The sequence below is a fragment of the Dermacentor albipictus genome, chromosome 8, assembly GCF_038994185.2.
Source record: "Dermacentor albipictus isolate Rhodes 1998 colony chromosome 8, USDA_Dalb.pri_finalv2, whole genome shotgun sequence".
Lineage (NCBI taxonomy): Eukaryota > Metazoa > Arthropoda > Arachnida > Ixodida > Ixodidae > Dermacentor > Dermacentor albipictus.
This window is the reverse complement of record NC_091828.1, coordinates 30,663,525-30,684,464: the sequence shown is the minus strand read 5'-3', so window position 1 is coordinate 30,684,464 and position 20,940 is coordinate 30,663,525. Positions and strand designations below refer to the sequence as shown.

At 42.3% G+C, this 20,940-nt stretch overlaps 1 protein-coding gene across 8 annotated transcripts in view; it reads left to right on the top strand.

Moving 5' to 3' along the window:
- The window catches only part of LOC135912820 (retinol dehydrogenase 13-like), a 395,668-nt gene that overhangs the window by 71,538 nt on the left and 303,190 nt on the right, over nucleotides 1-20,940 (top strand). The window contains exon 6 of one of the 8 annotated variants that reach the window (XM_065445362.1): nucleotides 4,532-4,783. The exons of the other annotated variants lie outside the window; for them this stretch is intronic. Coding sequence (XP_065301434.1) covers nucleotides 4,532-4,609 — 78 coding nt within the window. The 3' untranslated portion in view covers nucleotides 4,610-4,783. Of the gene's footprint in view, nucleotides 1-4,531; nucleotides 4,784-20,940 lie in introns of those variants that run through there. 8 annotated transcript variants of the gene reach the window in all.

Below are 20,940 nucleotides of genomic sequence, written 5' to 3'. Positions count from 1 at the left end.
GTACGCCGTTTGATCAAGTTGGAATGGACCTTCTTGGACCATTTCCCTTGTCTTCCTCCGGCAATAAGTGGATCATTGTCGCAACTGATTACTTGACGCGTTACGCGGAGACGAAGGCACTACCACGCGGGACAGCATCGGAAGTTGCCCAGTTCTTTATGCACCACATTGTGCTTCGCATGGCGCACCATCATTCATCATCACTGACCGAGGGACGGCATTTACGGCGAAGCTTCTGGACGACATCTTGAAGTTGAGTTACACGACTCATCGAAAGACCACTGCATACCACCCTCAGACTAACGGCTTGACAGAAAGACTAAACAAAACACTGGCAGACATGCTCTCTATGTACGTCGATGTGCAGCACAAAACGTGGGACGAAATCCTGCCGTACGTAACGTTTGCGTACAACACTGCCACACAGGAAACTACACGATTTACGCCGTTTCACCTCGTTTATGGTCGAGATGTTCAAACTATGCTAGACGCCATGATTCCGTATGAAGACATTGATCAGCTCGACCAGTTAGCTCCTGGCGTCGAGGAGTACGTTCAGCGTGCCGAGGAAGCACGTCAACTGGCCCGTGTCCACATAAGACAGCAGCAGTGTACAGATGCCATAAGGTACAATCTTCACCATCGACAAGTTACCTATGAGCCTGGTGACCAAGTTTGGGTTTGGACCCCCATTAGACGGCGAGGCCTCAGCGAGAAACTCCTGAGCAAGTACTTTGGACCATACACAGTACTAAGGCGTGTAAGCGACGTGAACTATGAAGTGATTCCAGACGGAGACCTACCATCGCCCAAGCGCCGTTTACCACGCGCAGAGACTGTACATGTCGTCCGCCTCAAGCCGTATTTTGCACGGTGATGTTAAGTCTACTGGTGAAACAAACTCTTGTTTTTTGCTGTCGTCGCGTCGTCCTCCAAAGAACTGCGAAGTGATTTTTCTTTTCTTTTTTTGCTCCCGCCGACAGAGCCCATTTTTTTTTCCCTCGTGTGCATGCCCGTATGTGTGCTAGCGCGTTTCCCCCCCCCCCCTTTTTTTATGTCCTACCTAATGCGCGTACCTTTCGTGTACGTCTTGTGTTTGAGCATCGAGTCGATGCTTCATAGGGAGGGTGAATAATGCCACCTGGTGTTTTGAGCCAGCGAACATTCAGCATTGCGTGCCCAGCAAAACGGCGAAGAAGACGACGAAGTCGAAGATCCCGCGCCAGCTGGAGAACCATCGCTCAGTGCTTGGCATTTTTCATCTCTAGCTGATCCTACTGTCACTTATTCTTGTGTTAGAGCGTGACAATATAAAGCGTTTTCGCTTGATTTCGTTTTCGCGATTAATGTTCAACAAACAGCGCCAATGGCTGCTTTTCACACAACAAAATGACCTTTGTATTTCGCTTACAGTGATGGAAGCGATTACCTCAAGGGCGTCAACGAATTCAGGTGTCTTGGAATCATCACTTTCCCGACTAACTTATAATAGCACGAGCACATTAAACTCATCTGTTCAAAGGCGTTTCAGAGGCTTAGTTATGTCAACCGCACACTGAAAAATGTCACTGAAGAGTGCAAACTCACGGCTTACAAAACGCCAGTCCGACACTTCCTTGAATACGCCTTTATAGTCTGGTTCCCTCATCACAAATGCGACAGAGATAAACTGGAAGCTGTACGAAAGAAAGCGATGTGATGTATATATGACAGGTACCATCGTCATTTTCCACCCTCCTCTTATGCTCAGCTATTTCCCCTACAGTTTCTGAACCAGACAGGTGCATGTGGTCGTCTTATCATGTTCCACAAAACTGTCAGTTCTGTTCACGTCCACGTGCTCATATCTATCGTCACGAGCTCTGTGCGCGGAACGCGGCACTCAGATTCGTTGAATATTTTCCCGCTTATGTCGCAACTGAACTGATTTAATTTTACTTTGCTTCCGTTGGCAATTCAATTGCGGAGCAAGCTTGATGGATCCCTTAGACGACTGCCCACGGACTAGTTTTCTGACGAAGTGATAAAATATATATCGTGTTAATATTCCTTATTATTCTTACGTTTATTCTGGATTCTGTCAAACTGTTTTACCTCTCTTGTGTGATCATTAAGCTTTTATATCCTGCTAATGTGTTGTTGCATCTTTTTAGATTTTTATTGACCCCTCCATGCTAGTTGTCGTACGGAGGCCACAATATCTGTAAAATAAAATAAACCATGAAGGAATTGGTAGATAAATCTCAACACTGTGACATATATTGACCATTTGTCCATACAATGCGGGCAACTAACTTATTGCTCTTCTAAGACTGGCATTTATTCTTTCCTCTTATGAAATGCCGAAATGTTCATAAAGCTATTCGGAGTAGAGAAAGTGGGAATATTGAGTTTTACCCGAGAACACGAAAGGCAATAATTACATATGCAGTGCCGACTGTCTCTTAATGAAGGATATTCCGGTGAACGATACAGTGGGCATGGTCTACGAATACGCTAAAGAAAGAAAAAAATTAAGCAGACCGGCAAGAAATATTGAATGCGTCCTCAGAGAAATATATCGATGACTTGTTAATGTAGTTCGATTATATCTGTGTTAACATAGGCTATTTTGAAGCGAACGAATGATGTAGCACAGTACGGCAATATTCTGCGATAGCATTTATAACACACTGTGTATATACATATATATATATATATATATATATATATATATATATATATATATATATATATATATATATATACACAGTGAAAGCTCGGTAATTCGAACTTCAAAAATTCGAATTTATGGATAATTCGAACTGTACGATTTGGTCCGGCCAAGCTCCACAGAAGTCTATGTATAAAAAAGTCCGTTAATTCGAACGCGAGAAGGTTCCCTCACGGATAATTCGAACTACGCTCACCTGGCACACGGCCAGAGAAAAGCGCCTACTGCCTACACACAAGGCTGTATTGCCTCCGAAACGGAGGGAACGGCGAGAGCAGGCAAAATCGGAAAAAAATCTAACCGACGCGGGGTCAGCCAGAAGGCAGTGGCGGCTGCCGCCTCTCCGTTCTACGTAACCTCCAAGACTTCTTGCCCGTTGTGAATCTCGGAGGCTTTGCAAATCTTGTACAGCTGCTAATGTTGTGCGGAGATGGCACGGCAAGCGCCAAAACACAGCGAATCAAGTACGTCGCAGCTGCGCTTGCAATCAAGAACCAACGAATCAGGGCCTTCGCCACCTTCACATGTTCAGCGTCTTTGTCTCGGCAGTCTTCATCGGTTGTGCACCTCTGTTTTCAGCTTAGGAGGTATCGGCCGTCGCGAATCATTGTGATAGTGTTAAGCCTCGGCTAACGTTCGTTTCGGTGGACATCGGTGGTGTGGCACAGTCGGACCCAGAGCTTCGACTTGAAAATGGCGTGTGCCCGCGGCACACGCCATCACTTTCTGACACGCCAAATTTCTGACATGCCCTAGTGCTTCCAAATCGCAGTGTACTGTTGCTCTCCTTCACTTTCGTTAATTCGAACTGAAGCGGCTTCCCCTTGCGGTTCGAATTAACGAGCTTTTACTATATATATATATATATATATATATATATATATATATATACATGGAGAACCTACCACAGCTGAGGAAATGAAGCCGTGGCAACGCAGAAATGCCGGTCGTCTTTTGTCTCTCGCTCGAGGTCGCTCGCTCAATTGTCACAGTGGTACATCCGTGAAAAGTGGTAGCATAGTGAACGACCGAGCGAGTTGCAAAGTCTCCCATGACGTTAATATGTCCTTGTCCAACGTGACTACCTCATACGTGACGACGTCACAATACTTATACACCTCATCGGAAGCGACACTGAAACTGGTTACGAAGGAATATTCTTGTTTGCGTACTTCTTTAAGCTAGTTGGATGTTGCATTCTGTTGGCATACGGGGCGTGATGTGAACAGTTAGAAGGTGCTAGTTCCTAATGCCTGTTTAACTTGACATCTGTTTCACGTACCAAAACCACAATTTGATAATGAAACACGATGCAGTGAAGGACTCCGGATTCATCTTGACCAGCAGGGGGCTTTAGCCTTCTCCAAAAGCTGTGGACTCTGATATTTTTTTTACATTTCTCCCCCATAGAAATGCGACCGCCGTGGTCGGGATTGATCCCGCTACCTCGTGCTTAGATGCTGCTTAGAAGCACAACACAATAATCGCTAGGCCACATGGCTGGTTTGTAATCCTGGTGTTATATGGGTCAATTTTGATCGCGACCGAGCCCGATTAGAATCACCTTTTTTCATCGCGATTGGCTTCTCCGAGGCTGAAGAAAAATTTTATTCAAAACGGGCTTGGTTGCTATAAGTAGGGATCCCATCGCGACAGAAAAATTTCATTCGAAACGGGCTTGATTGTTTTAAGAAGTGCTCCGTGTGACAACTTGTGTAAGTCTATACCTGATCTGTATATCTGATATAATGCAATATGCCGTCGACCATTTAGGTTAAAATAAACCCACTAACTGGACTTGGTAATGTGACTGCGCAGGACTGCATATACTACGAGAGCGGATTCTGTGCGACGTGCTGGTGCTGTGCCTGTCGCCTAACCTTCAGAAAGCAATAATGTTGACAGCAGATTATACATACGCACAAGTTTCCAAGTTGCAACACACTTGACTGCTGCGAAAAATATAACATAGGGACAATGCCTAATGCCATTGTATTCAAATACCATCAAATTCATAATGCAATGTGCCTAACGACTAAATAAAAATAAAATTTCAAATTCGAATGATGTTCGAAACGTATACGAATATGTTGTGTTTAAAAATAAACGTCATCCAACGTGTACAGCATTATAAACCAACAGAAAGCGCACAAAGTGAATCACACATCCAATTTGGGTGCGTAATTACAAAATAAAATGAAAAAGAAAGGAAATTGGAAACACGGACATGAATGCACTCAAGTATATATGTATGAAAGCAAAAAACACAAAAATAAAAATAGTTCATGAAACGATATGCGTATTCTTAAAACAAAATATGTTATTCATGGGAAGCCATTGTTCATTTATTCAGCTCACTTAAATTTCAAAGAATATGTCTTGCCCTTTCAACCATTATTTCATTTCCTTTATAAAGGTACGTAAAGAAGAATTTAAGAGCACAGATTTACTGTATCTGCTCATTCTTTTGTGCACTGACGCACAAATCAGTCTGTCGCGTAATTTCTCCTTATTTTTCGTGTGTGTTATGTGGTGTGTCTGAAGAAGAATTCTGAATGGTTACGCTCAAGACATATTGCACTTGGTCTTCTCTTTCGAATTTCTAGAAGTTGCATAAATTCTATCCTGTCTGCACATATTTATCCAGTTTTTGTAAGAATGGTGTTGTTGTTAGCTCAAAAAAAAGTGATATTAAATGGGAAAATACCTTTTTGTGAGCTTATGAATGTCGTCTATTTCGTTGTGGTGCTTGTACCCCATAAAAATACTTTGAAGCAAAACTTTGAATGAATACATGCATTATACAGTTTTTTTAAGCCATAGAGAGATCAGGGGGGCAATACTGTAGATTACGTCGACATTTCTTTTAATTCACTGCACATGAAATTGACGTGTGTATTCCACATGAAATTACCGTTTTAATGTCTTTACTGGATACATACCTTTTTATCAAATCATTAGCAAGCGCTTGTACTGCGTGCGTTTCCAATTTTTCACTCAAAATAAAGTCGTCAATGAAATAAAATGCCTTTCTCAGATCGCAAAAAATAACAGGCTAACCGTTCATTTTCTCTCTGCAATATTTGTGACCTTTTGATCTTTATTATCCAACAAAGCTTGCTCCACTGACTTACTTTTTTTCAAAGTCGTGTATTGACATGGCGCATTTATATTGTGTTTCGTGGAAAAATTCACAGCCTTGCGTAGGTAACACTTTCAAAAGGTTTTCAAATCGGCCGCTAATTTGACAGTTGCTCTAAGCTTCTCCCGCTGAAAATTGGCGGGAGCCGCGCTATGCTGAGGTCGTCTGGAAGGACGCCTGGATAAGAGACAAGTTTATAACATGTACGAGCGCTGGTCTTATTTCATGTGACACATAAATAACCGAAACGAGACTCATACCATCCACGCCAGCGGAAACATCATGCCTTTCTTGAATGCCTTCATCAAACCACATACTTCAAGACAAGGTGGTTTCAACAAAAGTGAATTCGACTGACGTGGTGTAAAAAATTGTTACTGTTTCCGATTTCAACGTGTGCAGGGTTCATGTCAGTGTTAATGAGATGCGTGTTCATGCAGCTCACCAATTCCGCACGTTCTATGTTGCGCCCATTTAAGTATGCATTTGCGGATTAGTGAATTTCTTCCTGTTACTCGATCAACCGCATCCCATATTTTTTTTCGAATAATTCGTATATTCGAGAAGATGCGGTCATACTAATAACACTTGGCTTTCTTTATATGACTTCGTAGTGGATTTAGGCATTTTTGTAGATCCCGAATAGGTCCATCGGCCGCGTGCGCATCGAAGTGTTATACATACCGTCTTTCTTTTTGATGCGCTCGTAAAAGTATTTGTCGGCCCAAAAGTTGCATGCCTTTTAAGTATTTTCCAGAAGCCACTAGCTGAGATGGAAAAGCCAAGTCATAGCACGTGAGTATATTTCGTTGAAACGGATCAAACGCTCCACATCACATATCCATAACATATCACATAACATATCACATAACAAAGACAAGGTTTCTTAGGCGTCAATGAGCTGTGGCTGCACTTTAAGAGCGCCGTGCACGAATGCATCAAAAAGTACGTTCCTAAAAAGCGGAAGAAAGTCAACCAAAAAAAAACCCGTGGATTACTCGTAATATCCTGCACTTAAAGCGTCGATTAAAACGTTTATCATGCTGTCGGTCAAGCCACTCTGTTTTGGCGTCCCTCCGAGCAGATCTTAGATCCGAATTAAAATTAAGTAAATACCATTTCTTTAATGTCAGAATGTACAACTTTTTAAAAAACAACCCAAGGAAGTTTTGGATGCATATATCGAAGCGGAACAGTCTTGTAGACAAGATAAAACTGAATGATGTCGATGTTACCGACACTCAGCGCATTGCGGAAGCTTTTAACACGTTTTTTTTGTCAGTATTTTTACGTGAACCCACCCAGAAAGATGATACTCATGGCGTTGGTCTCAAGCTTCCAGATCTTGTCGTATCTGAGGAAGGCATATTTTCGTCACTGCTAAACTTAGATCCAAAAAAATCTGCAGGTCCTGACGACATACCTAACGCTTTTCTTAATCGGTACGCCGAATGGTCCGCGAAATACCTGTTCATGATATTTAACGTAAGTATAAACGAAGGGGATCTGCCTAACGACTGGAAAGTCGCCAAAGTAGTCCCAGTCCACAAAAAGGGAGACAAGCTTAATGTAGAAAATTACAGACCTATCTCCCTACTCCCCACCGCTTCTAAAGTTATGGAACACTTTATTTCTAAGCATTTAAGTTCCTTTTTAGAAAATAGTGACTTCTTTAGTGAGAGTCAGCACGGATTCAGGCGTGGCTTTTCTACCACTACACAGTTACTTCATATGACCAACGAAATACTGGCAATCTTGGATCAAGGTGGCCAGGTAGACATTCTTTTTTTAGATTTCGAGAAAGCCTTCGATCGGGTTTCACACAAAAAAAATGATGATACAGCTAAACAGCATCATATGCAACGAACAAATTTTGCGTTGGCTTGATTTGTACTTGACGCATCGAAAACAATTTGTCAGCATAGGTGCTTCGAATTCATCGCTCGCCTCTGTACTTTCGGGCGTTCCACAGGGCTCGGTTTTAGGTCCATTTCTTTTTCTTATCTACCTAAATGACCTGGCTTGCAAGTTTTCCGTGCGGTGTCGCTTTTTTGCGGACGATTGTATTGTTTACTCTAGCATTCAATCTGTGGATGACCAATCTAGCTTAACTGACTATCTAATAGCAATACACGACTGGTGTATCCAGTGGCATATGTCCCTAAACATCTCGAAATGCGCGCACATGGTTATTACACGTAAAAAAATCCGCTAATTTGCACTTACACGATATATAATATGGACATTAAACAGGTAGAGGAATTCACATATCTTGGAATTGCAATTGATTCCAAGATGAGCTATACCGCTCACGTTAGGTATGTTTCTGCGGCAGCAATGAAAAAGTTATGGTTAATAAAGCACCGTTTAAAAAACTGCACTAGTGCTACCAAATTAACTGCATATGAGGCAATTATTAGGCCAACACTCGAGTATTACGATATAGTCTGGGACCCTCACACAAAGGCTGGTATAGACATTATCGAAAGAGTAAAAAAAAAAAGCTCTTAGATTTATCTACAATTCTTACAATTGGCGCATTTCAGTCACCTCTTTAAGGTTGCGATCTGGGCTCCAGACACTAGAAACTCGTCGCAAAATGCACCGTCTACAAGCAATGTATAACATAGTTAACAACCACACTAAAATGAGATTTGACAACTACATGCAATTTAACAAATCGCGACTGACCAGAGGTAAGCACAATCAAACAATATTATTGCCGCGCACTAGAACAAACGCATATCTTTATTCCTTCCTGCCCAAGACAATTCGCGAATGGAATGATCTTCCGCAAAGCGTGGTCAACTCAGCCACTCCAGATTCCTTCTTATCTGCAGTACAGACGTGCTTATAATGTCATGCATTCACTGTGCCTTTGCTTGTTACAAATTCTAATGACTCATTTATTACGCCTTTCGTATTGGCAGCAATGTGACGGCATCATCGTATTTCTTTTGTGCATTTGCATATGTTTACTTTCCCTAGTAGACTGTTTTTTTTGCTCTTTTTATTTTTTTTTATCCCCTTGATGAAAAAGTTTGAAATCACGTGATGTTGTACCACTCCTATCTGGGCTTCCAAATGGAAGCCGGCAGTATTCTGAAATAAAAAAAAAATCCCTTGCCAGTCTGTGCACTGAAGGTGACATCGGCATTGCTATTGGGTATTCTGTATTATCACATGGGACTGGCAAGGGATCACATATCCCTTGCCAGTTTGCGCACTGAAGGTGACATCGGAATCGCTATTGGGTATTCTGTATGAGGATCGAATTGAACAGGCTCTCAGGAACGGAGGAAGCCTAAAAACAGTGAAGAAGAAACTTGGAATGGGCAAGAATCAGATGTGTGCGTTAAGAGACAAAGCCGGCAGTATTGTTACTGATATGGATGAGATAGTTCAAGTGGCTGAGGAGTTCTATATAGATTTATACACTACAAGTCGCACCCACGACAATAGTGGAAGAGAGAATAGCCTAGAGGAATTCAAAATCCCGCAGGTAATGCCAGAAGAAGTAAAGAAAGCCTTAGGAGCTATGTAAACGGGGAGGGCAGCTGGGGAGGATCAGGTAACAGCAGATTTGTTGAAGGATGGTGGTCAGATTGTTCTAGAGAAACTGGCCACCCTGTATACGCAATGCCTCATAACCTCGTGCGTACCGGAATCTTGGAAGACCGCTAACATAATCCTAATCCATAAGAAAGGGGATGCCAAAGACTTGAAAAATTATAGACCGATCAGCTTACTGTCCGTTGCCTACAAAGTATTTACTAAGGTAATCGCAAATAGAATCAGGAACACCCTAGACATCTGTCAACCAAAGGACCAGACAGGATTCCGTAAAGGCTACTCAACAATAGACCATATTCACACTGTCAATCAAGTGATAGAGAAATCTGCAGAATATAACCAACCCTTATATATAGTTTTCATTGATTACGAGAAAGCGTTTGATTCAGTCGAAACCTCAGCGGTCATGGAGGCATTACGGAATCAGGGTGCAGATGAGCCATATGTAAAAATACTGGAAGATATCTATAGTGGCTCCACAGCCACCGTAGTCCTCCACAAAGAGAGCAACAAAATCCCAATAAAGAAAGGCGTCATACAGGGAGATATGATCTCTCCAATGCTATTCACAGCATGTTACAGGAGGTATTCAGAGACCTGGAGTGGGAAGAATTGGGAATAAAAGGTAATGGAGAATGCCTTAGTAACTTGCGATTCGCTAATGATATTGCCTTGCTTAGTAACTCAAGAGACCAATTGCAATGCATGCTCACTGACCTGGAGAGGCAAAGCAGAAGGGTGGGTCTGAAAATTAATCTGCAGAAAACTGAAGTAATGTTTAAGAGTCTCGGAAGAGAACAGCAGTTTACGATAGGTAGCGAGGCACTGGAAGTGATAAGGGAATACATCTACTTAGGGCAGGTAGTGACCACGGATCCGGATCTTGAGACTGAAATAACTAAAGGAATAAGAATGGGCTGGGGTGCGTTTGGCAGGCATTCTCAAATCATTAACGGCAGGTTGCCACTAACCCTCAAAAGGAAAGTGTATAACAGCTGTGTGTTACCAGTACTCACATATGGGGCAGAAACCAGGAGGCTTACGAAAAGGGTTCTGCTGAAATTGAGGACGACCCAACGAGCTATGGAAAGAATAATGACGGGTGTAACGCTAAGGGATAAGAAAAGAGCAGATTGGGTGAGGCAACAAACGCGGGTAAATGACATCTTAGTTGAAATCAAGAAAAATAAATGGGCATGGGCCGGACATGTAATGAGGAGGGAAGATAACCGATGGTCATTAAGGGTTACGGACTGGAATCCAAGGGAAGCGATGCGTAGCAGGGGGCGGCAGAAAGTTAGGTGGGCGGCTGACAATAAGACGTTTGCAGGGACAACATGGCCACAATTAATACATGACCGGGGTAGTTGGAGAAGCATGAAAGAGGCCTTTGCCCTGCAGTGAGCGTAACTAGGCAGATTATTATTATTATTATTATTATTATTATTATTATTATTATTATTATTATTATTATTATTATTATTATTATTATTATTATTATTATTATTATTATTATTATTATTATTATTATTATTATTATTATTATTATTATTATTATTATTATTATGTATGAACATTCGGCGAATTCGCCGTTCGCTATCATTGATTTGCTTCGCAGAATTTTTCGGTATAAGACAAAACGCAGGTAGAAGGCCACTTGTGTGTGCTATTAGTAGTACCGACTCCACATGGATTGTATTTAATTCGAAACGTATACGTCTAAAAATGTAGCGCTATTGACTGTTATCCTTGTTGGTGAAGTAATGTAATCTCTGCCGTCATAACAAGAAAACAAATTTTAAATTTCTACAGGCCCATGTTTCTTCGGTAATGAAGTTAGCTTTCACAATCCTCCCAAATGCGCATGTCTTGCCATTCGATCGGCTGAAAGGTGACAGCTCTTCAATAAAACTACAAAATGCTGCCTTATCTCCATTTACGTGTCTATATATGACGTTTATACTGGCTTTATTTATCTGCGCTCTCAAACATCTACATATTTAGCAATGATAGGAAACTCGGCAATAATAATTAATTTTAATAATATATGACTTAGACTGCCACCCCTCCGCCTGCCTTACTTATATGATGCGACGGATATCCAGAAAGCTATCTACCAGAATTATTTGCGGTTAGCCACGTTTCCGTGAAAAGTACACCAAATGTATCGGTTCATCACTGTAACAGCTCATTTGATCCAACCTATTTTAGGGTCCTTAGGGTCCTTTTAGGTCCTTAATAGTGGTGAAGGCACAAATTGCCAAGCGCCACGCCATTCGCAGTCTAAAGGTAATAAAAATAAACTATGGTGTTTTACACGCCAAAACCACTGTCTGATTATGAGGCACGCTGTAGTGTAGAGCTTCGGAAATTTTTACCACCTGGGGTTTTCGAACGTGCACCTAAATCTAAGTACGCGGTTGTTGCCGCATTTCGCCCACAACTGGCGCCTACTGGAGTGTCAACTCTTTGCGGTTACTATATTGAATAATGCTTCCGCCACTCCTTCGGTTCTTGTCAGTCTGCCGATAACAGATGCACTACGCTTCCTGCGGAAGCAGGCGATAGCTATTGGTGCATTTTTTAAAACCTATTTACACATACTGCTGTCTCAGGTTTGGACATTGCAGGGGTGGTTACAAAAAAAATAAACATCATAACACAAAAACACTTGCTTTAGAACTGTGTATTTTTTAGTTGTCGCAAAGAACTATCAAGTTTATTCTAACTGTACACTGTGAACAGAAACCAAAGAATATTTATGAGAATGACGAAAAGATCGGAATGGCACAATGTTCAAAGGATCGGACAGGCGGGTCGCAGGTGAAGAATGACCTGAGAAAGAAATAGGGACAGCTATGCAAAAGGGTATATGCACAATATTATGTCACATGATAAGGCGAACGCAAGTTCATCGAAATTCTAAGCAATTCACTGATAAGACGTGGTAATGCTCGGAAGGGAAAAAGTTGCACTCCTAATTGTTAAAAATTAATCCGACAGCTTTCCGCTGCACAGACGTGTTTATCTTGGCCATGCACAAGATGAGGTGACCCCAAAACTGACGCATATTCAAGAAGAGACCTGACCAGCGAATTATAGGCTGTTAGCTTCAGTTCTTTGGTCGCGCCTTTAAAAGTTCTCCTTAAGGAACCCATTTTCTTTACCAATTTAACGCAAATCAAGTCAATATGTTTGTGCAACTTTAAGGTAGAAGAGAATACAGGCCGAAAGTACTTAAATTCCTGGACTCTTTCTGGTGTGCGTTCTGCATTGCCATACTTTAACTGCAAGCGTTGTTGCTTATTAGTGAATGTCATTATCACCTGATCAGTGACACGACAGACGTTAAAATACAAAACACAGTCATCAGCGTAGAGACAAAGCTTACTGAAGTGTTAGTAGAAACTTGGACATCATTGATACAAATTACAAGTTGCAGGGGTCCAAAAGGGGAGCCCCGTGGGGCACCCGAGGATATGTAAACCGGTGATGGCTTCTGGCTATTGTAGCTAACTGAGTTTAAGGCGTAAATAATTTGTAATCCAGCCAAGGAATTTATCAGCATAGGAGCCCGTAAGAAAGGTGCGAAGTTTAAGGAGAAGTTTCCTGCAGCATACTTTCTCGAAAGTTTTGGAGTAGTCAATAAAAATAACGCCGACTTGTTCATGAATCTTACGTGATGCGGCAATATCGTGCGTGAATTCACTCAACTGTGTAACAGTGGAAAAACTACCACGGGAACCGTGCTGATGCTGCGAAAGGATGTCGTTATTAGTGAAGTATTGAATGTTGCGCTTGTGAACGACATGCTCCAGAAGTTTGCACCACGTATAAAATAATGAAACTGGTCGCTAGTTAGAAACGGTTACCCTCTTGCCCGGTATGAATATAGAAGCGCTATTACCGACGGTGCGCTGCTGCCGCATTAGTTATGCGTCAATCACCGCTTTTGTAATGCCTCCCTAAAGACAGCCAGGCTGTCCAGGAAGGCTATAACTATGCAAATTTTGGGGCTTTGGCAAAGTCGATTGCATGTTTGGTAACATCGTCCTTAATGTATTGGCGTCTGTTACTGTACTAACAGGAAGCTGCGTATTTCCGATTTTCACCTGCGTATATTGCGCGACACCAAATTTGGACCTGTGGAGGCAGGTGATTTCAGTTTTATTTTAGGTAGCAGGTTCTTTATACTTACTATTTAGTGATTTGGGTCATTTTCTTTGCAAACAAGGTGTTTGTCATGTGTCTTATAGAACAAAAAAATTGGAAGAAATATTTGCAAGATCCGTGTTATATTGCGTAAATCCACTTATCTGTCGTATGTCTGAACGAACGCAATACCTGCCGACTGACACAAACAGCGGTTTCCTAAAAAAGTAGCTGGAATGCATACTTTGTATATTACTATCCCTGAACTGGTGCTGCCCAGAAAATTTATTTTTAGCATATTTTTGTTTAATTTATTTATTTTTAATTATTATCTATTTACTTATTAGCGTATTTATTATTAATAATAAATACGCTAATATATTTATTATTTATTAATTATTGGCGTATTCAGCGTAATTGAGTTAAGTATTTTAATGAACATTTTGATTTCTCGTAGACTTAATGGTGGCCTCACCGATTAGTTTAGATTGAGGATTAGAGTTGTGCTATTCGCCATAGGGAACCTTTAAAGAAAATTTGATGTAGCTGAAAAAAAACACCCTGTAGATATCTTCACCTGGCCCTATGCTGCGTCAGCGCAACCCTTATTCCCAACATGCAGATTTTCTTATCTCGTGTCTGCATGCTATCGTCTACGAACGTCGACTGTATTTCCATTTCACACCGGTGCTACATTAAAGCATCAACGTTTTATCTGAGCACCCAATCTAACATGTTCGCACGAGGTGCAACTGATCAGGGTGTCGTAACAACTCAAGAATGAAACTGCTCGGTGGAAACCTTAGTCAACTGTACAAACTTGTGAAATTAGGACTAGAACAGAGGATGGAGAGTGTGAACAAAGTTTGGAAAATCATCTTTCTGTGGGCACCTATATAATTGCGTTAGTGGCCATGGCGACTCAATAGCTGCAGCGTTTTTTGTGCTGAGCTAATGGTCGCGGTTTGCACTACCGAAGGCACCGATTGCATCCCTACGACTCCATGATGAAAGCAAAAATGGCAGACTAAACTGTGGTTTGCATCTACGAAATACGAATCATTCGTAACCTGTAGACAATGGTTGTAACCTATGAATAATGTAAATATTATCTATCAAGCATCGGCCTCCTACCAACTGTGGATTGTGTACCGGATGGTTGTGTAGAGATAATAGGCTATAGTGTTTCAATTCGTAAGTAAGATAATGTATTCAATGCAAGGTGTGAGACTGAAAGGAAACTAAAACTCTACGGCGCGTAACGCGTGGCACCAGAGGCACACTTCCATTGGCACTTAACTAGTTCGTGTAGTGTCCCGTTGCCCAAGACGTCCGGTGGTGCTGGATGATGATAATAAAGAGGATTTACCTGTACCCTCTTTGAAGTGGGGCGGTGACCAACTGTCGCCTGGCCTGCTTGATATAAGCAAGTTATCTGGCATCGCAACACATCATGCCATATTTCGGCCGCTTCTGCACGTACGACATCTCACTTACGCCATCGCAGATTTGTCACACGAAGAAGCCAATCGTTAAAATATGCGCGCCGTGCGATGAACGTTAGGAACGCGAGGACGTCGGCCGTGCTCACGCAATTCCTCACCGAATCGGCGACTTGTGCAGCACTGAGTATTGGCAAAGTAACTATTGTTACTTTTTGGCTGACGTAAGCTATAGATTTCCAACTGTAGTTTGCCGGGCAGGAAATCTCTTGTGAGAAGCAGGAGGCATGTCGGCAAACGTCTGGCGGGTTTAACAGGCAACGCGATGAAATGAAAGACTAACCACGTAAAAGACGGCGTGAACCCCAGTACATAGGTTGTTTTAGGCCTTGGTGTTCAATTCGGTATGCTCAGACCATACATAGAGAGCTCGATAAAACAACAGAAGGCTGCAATGGCATGTTTGGACACATTGCGAAGGCATATGACAGCGTTGAGTACGCTATCCTACTCCATGCAATACAGCGTAATGGATTTGGCGGATACAGAGCTGATTTGGTTGGTGAATTTATTAAAGCTCGGTATGCTTGCTGCTTTCTAAACATACCAAAGCACTTCAACGTCAAAATATAAGCAGGAACGAGCGGAGGAGGTAAAATGGTGTCCCATATTTTGACGAATATTTTGATAACCTCAGTGCTCATACATCCAACGGCTCACGTTTGTGTCTACGCAGATGGCATTGCACTCTTTGCGTCAGTGAGCAATATGAATTCTCCTTATCAAATTTATTTATTTTAATTCTAGCAACATACTTTGTTAACTTATGTCAAGGCTAGATGGACTTATATGTTTGAATGTTAATGAATGTGGCCTCTCTTCATTTACATTGTCGGTTTCTATTTTAACATTTCCCCATATATTGCCAAAACGTAATTTCCATGAGGGCTCTGAAATATCTTGGAAGTGATATAGAACTAGAATACTCAAACGGCGCCCTCAAATCGAATATGTAACACAATCAGCGCGTTTTGCAGCTATGTTTCACAAGCTTAGCAACAGACGCTACGTAATGCACGTTCCAATATTATTCCCGCAAGACAAAGGAAGTCTGCATCATATGGCCGGCACTGATCAAGTAGTAGATATTAGTCCTCGCTACCTTGGCTGCTGTTACGCCTGTTCTACTCTTGCGAAGTGTAAATATTTGTGAATATGCGTATTTTGCGCAATGTTTCTGGTTGTGCGGGGTACACTGGCTGTTCACCACCACCACCGACGCACGGAACTCCAAAGCGTTCACCGCGCTGTTCCCTCGGCGATGGCCACTGAAGCACACACCGTCCCGGAAGCTACCGTGCTGCCGCCGTGCCGCGAACTGTCGTCGTCTTATCGCTTCCAAAAAATGTAGGTGCCGTCTGTGGCACAAACGACGTAGCGTCAAGGATTAGATTTCATGGTAGGAGCTTGTAAAAAAAACAGAATAGGTGGGATGGTACGCGCATACTGGCAAATGTGGTGTTCTATCTCAGAGGAACTGCGCGTGTCAGGTAAGAGACGCGTCGGCACTATCTGGTGAGCTGGGACCTATGCAAAGATAAACTGAATGACTTGCTCGCAAAGACCTTGGTTAGCCAGCCAGCCGTTAAAAACAACGTGGCTCTCGCATACGATCATGTACTGAATCATGCATTTCGTATATTATAGACTATCATCATCACCATCATCAGCCTAGTTTATGTCCACGGCCACGATCTGCAATACCCCTGTCGTGCGCCAGCTGATTACTAATTATGCCTGAGAATTTCCTAATTTCATTACCCCACCTAGTTTTCTACCACCCTCGACAGAGATTTTATACTCTTGGCACCCATTCTGTGACACTAATAGTTCACTGGTTATCCAGCGTACGCATTAAGTTGTCTTGCCCAGCTCCATTTTTTTATGCGAATGTCAATTAGAATGTCGGTTTTTGCTGTTTGCTCTCTGAAGATGTTCTAGCGCTTTCCCGTGAAGTTGGCGATAAGAACTCCGAAGCGGACAAGATCGGGGACATAATGAAAGGCATCGCCGATGAGAAACTCAACTTTTGGTATTGAGTAACTATGCTGCTGCGGATGCTATTGTAAAAGAGCGTCGGCGATGAGAACAAGCATCGTCTTTATGCGAAGAAGCGCCACCGACATCAAAATCATCTGCTTCGGAAACTTTGAGACGTACGGTTCGTCGTGAAACAGATGAAACGACACAAGCCTCTGTTTAACAGCAGATGGTTTCCTTAATTCAAGCCGTGGTTCGACAGGAGGTCGCTAATTTGGGAGTCTCATCTGTCCTAATCGTGCGCGTTCCACCATTCACACCAGTCACGCCACTAGTCCACCGAGGAACCAGCCATTTTGCTCGTGATACCGCAATCACGCTGAGTGAAAATCACACTGAGTGAAACACCTCAGATGATCGCCTAGTAAGTTTCGCGTGTTCTCCAGTTCGGTATATTGCGTGGCACTGCTGGAGCCGTTGGACATCACCGGCTGGTTGGAGTCCCCAGTTTCGTTTGGCCTGGGCTTTATGGCTCCGCACAGAAGTGTGTTGGCAGTTGCAAACTGTGCCAACGAGAGATAAAGTCACCAAAGCTTCCCGCCGGCCTTCTTCAGCCTATCGGTATCCCAGTATAGCCGTTTTTCTGCGTTGCCCCCGATCTGTCCGGACCTTTCAATACATCAGCATCAGGGATCTATGCCACGCTTTAGGTTATTATACGCGCAATTCCAACCAGATGTGCTACCGAAATTGCTGATTTAATTCTACACCATGTAATTCTGCATCACGGAGCTCCTTGTCAACTGCTCGCCGATCACAGTCCTTACGTTTCGCTCCATTTCATCGATGACCTCATTCGCTTATGTTCCGCAAATCACAATCACTTATCACCCTCAAACAAACTGTCTCACCAAACGACTTAATTGCACCATAACCGACATGCTCTCCACCTACGATTTCGTCAGCCGCCGTGAGTGGAATGCTATAGGACCCTTTGTTGAGTATGCATTATCACACCACGATACTGTAGGTTGTTCACCATTTTATCTTCCTTTTGCCGCGAACCGACACTCGCCATGGGTACTTTGTTACCAGCTTCTCCACAGCAACCATCGGAGTACGCGCAAGATGCAATCGCAAGCGCGAACCCTGCGCGTAATATTGCGCGTAACCATTTTACAATATCGCAGGTGTTGCCTTACAATTTCCGTGAAAAGTACGTATAATACGCTCCAGGATCCTTAGTGCTTTACTGGTCACCAAAACGACGACTTCGTCTGTCAGCGACCGGTTGGTCTAGAGCAGAATTAGACCGTAAAATAATAGGAGAATACGCACAAATGAAAAATATAGAGATGGTAAATTGTCTTACGTAAACATGCATGGCGGTCACAAGCAGAAAAAAAATTGGTGGAAATTGAAAGGCAGCTCAACGAAAAAAGCTATCAGCTTCTATCCTTTGACCAACACCCGTCTAAAAGCTTTGGAACAGTCGCTTGTTACTTACAATTTCGGATAGGAGGGGTCCAACATAATGACGTGCTCAAGGAATGGCAGAGGCGTACGCCTGCTAATTAGGCGAGGTATGAAGCGGCAAAGGGTAAAAGAGACATGCGACGAACATTTATAAATTAGCAGCATGTTGAAAGGTAATAAAGAACGGCTTGGAGCATTTTACCTATGAACATATGATAGGAAAGATAAAAGTTTTCAATTGATCGGTTAAAGTTGAAGTGATATCGATGAGGTAAAAAAAATCGGAAAAAGTGGTTTTAGTGGGAGATATGAATGCCCCAATCGTAGTATTTAGACGTATATACGGTATAAATGGTTCAATAGTGCTGAATTTGTGCGATGAACCGAGCCTCACAGTACTTAAGAATGAGAATAAACTTTATGAACAGGTGCTGTCGCAATGTGGAAACAGACAATCTTGTGTCGAGTACGCCTTAGTCTCAGAAACAGTCTACAAACGACATGGCGAAATAATAATGGACATCGAAAAAAATAGCCTCGGTAGCGATCAGAAACTTCAACCTTTATCTTTAAAATTTCGAACAGATATTCAAGCGTAAAGCTGGAACCAATAGCATGAGAACTTCTAAAATTGAATGAAAAGCAAGTAACAGAGATCGCAAGAAACACAGAGAAGAAAACGGAGGCGTTTTCTACAACAGGCTGCGAGTACAAGGAATGGCTTTACGCTCTGCAATAGGAGATAAGATAGACAAAGCGAAACAATTGTTGGTTTGGAAAGCGCAAATCACGTAAATGGTGGAACAAGGAAATAAAGCAAGCCATACAATAGCGGAGACAGGCGTAAAGGGATGATCGAGATGCCAAAAAGTTGGGATTACAGCAAGAAGAGTTCCTCGCTAGACGGAACACATACAGAGAAAAGATAGGAATGTGGGCGCGTGCACGAGAAAATGAAATGCAAAAAAAAACATAACGCTGGGTGCATAAAATTTGGAAAAAAACAAAATCGCAGCTAGAAGATTCTGTAACCATGTAAGAACGCTCAGAGCTCCAACTAAAAATTCGCAAACGGGTTTAGATGAAGAAGCAGGTTACATCTACGAAGAGGACGATGCGCTGCGGTTCATCCGACACATTATTATTGATAACTACGGCGCAACAGAAAGTGACAGTTGATACTAACATTGATCAAGGCTCAACAGCAAAGCCATTATGATCAAATTTAGTGCCGAAAACGTTTGTTGAAAACAATCACAATGATATGTTCCTAATACTACTGCTGCACGGCCCAATGAAGTCTCAGTGTAGTTAATCAAAAACCTATGTGCAAAGAGCAAGGCTCTGCTGACTGATGCCATTGAGCAAGTGAGCAGAACAAAGAAACTTTAGTTTGCATGGCGTGCAAGCAAGATTAACCTCATCTACTAAGGCAAATGTGACAAGGGGAAGACAATCTCGTACAAGACAGTTATGGTAATGTCGGTGAAAAATTATAAAATGAGAACTCTCGAAGTGGGTGGAAAAATAAGCTGCATTGGGGAACTAAGGAATTGGGTTAGACTAGGCAGACGCCTATAGAATAATATATTTGTGTTACCTCAGTGCATCGACATATCAGTAGGTTAGAACCTACGTTCAAAAATAGCATTTCTAGATAATTAAGGCACCTACGCCACTGTAGGCAGGGAACTGTTATGGGGTATTCTAAAGCACGAGGGGCATAGATGAAAATTTCATGGAGCTCCGGAGGTATATATATACTCGCATGTAGGGACAATCGTGTGCGAACTGTATGGAATGGCCGAAAATATAATGAAGTGGTGCAAATTCCCCAAGAACTGCAGTAAGCATGTCCTCTGTCTCCATTATTGTGCACGTTTTATCTTAAGGGCATCGTAGGACGAGTAGAAAACAGTGAATCAGGTTTTGATTTATCCTACATGCGTAATGAAGAAATGGTGGAACAGAAAGCGTCCGGACTCATATACACGCACGACATAGTCCTACAAGCCGACAATGCGAGGTATTTACGAACACTTGAGAATATCTGTGGCAACGCAGCGACAAATCTAGGCCTTAAATTTTGTACACAGAAAACGGTAATTATGATGTTTAAAGAACAGACACGTAATTACGTGTTGTGAATTCAACAAGGCATACCTGTACTCATCGAAAATAATGCCTCCGCGTATACATAAATGACGGAAAGATTCGAAAAGAGATCTAGATAAGAGATAATCTACAAGATAATAGACTAGATAATAGATCTAGAGGCTAGATAATCTGAACATAAATGAGAAGTGGAATGCAGCAATAATGAAACAGGGCAGTTTGGGACCACAATAAACATAGGGTGGTGCGTGGAATCTAAGAGTAACGGTGCCAGCACTAACGATGTC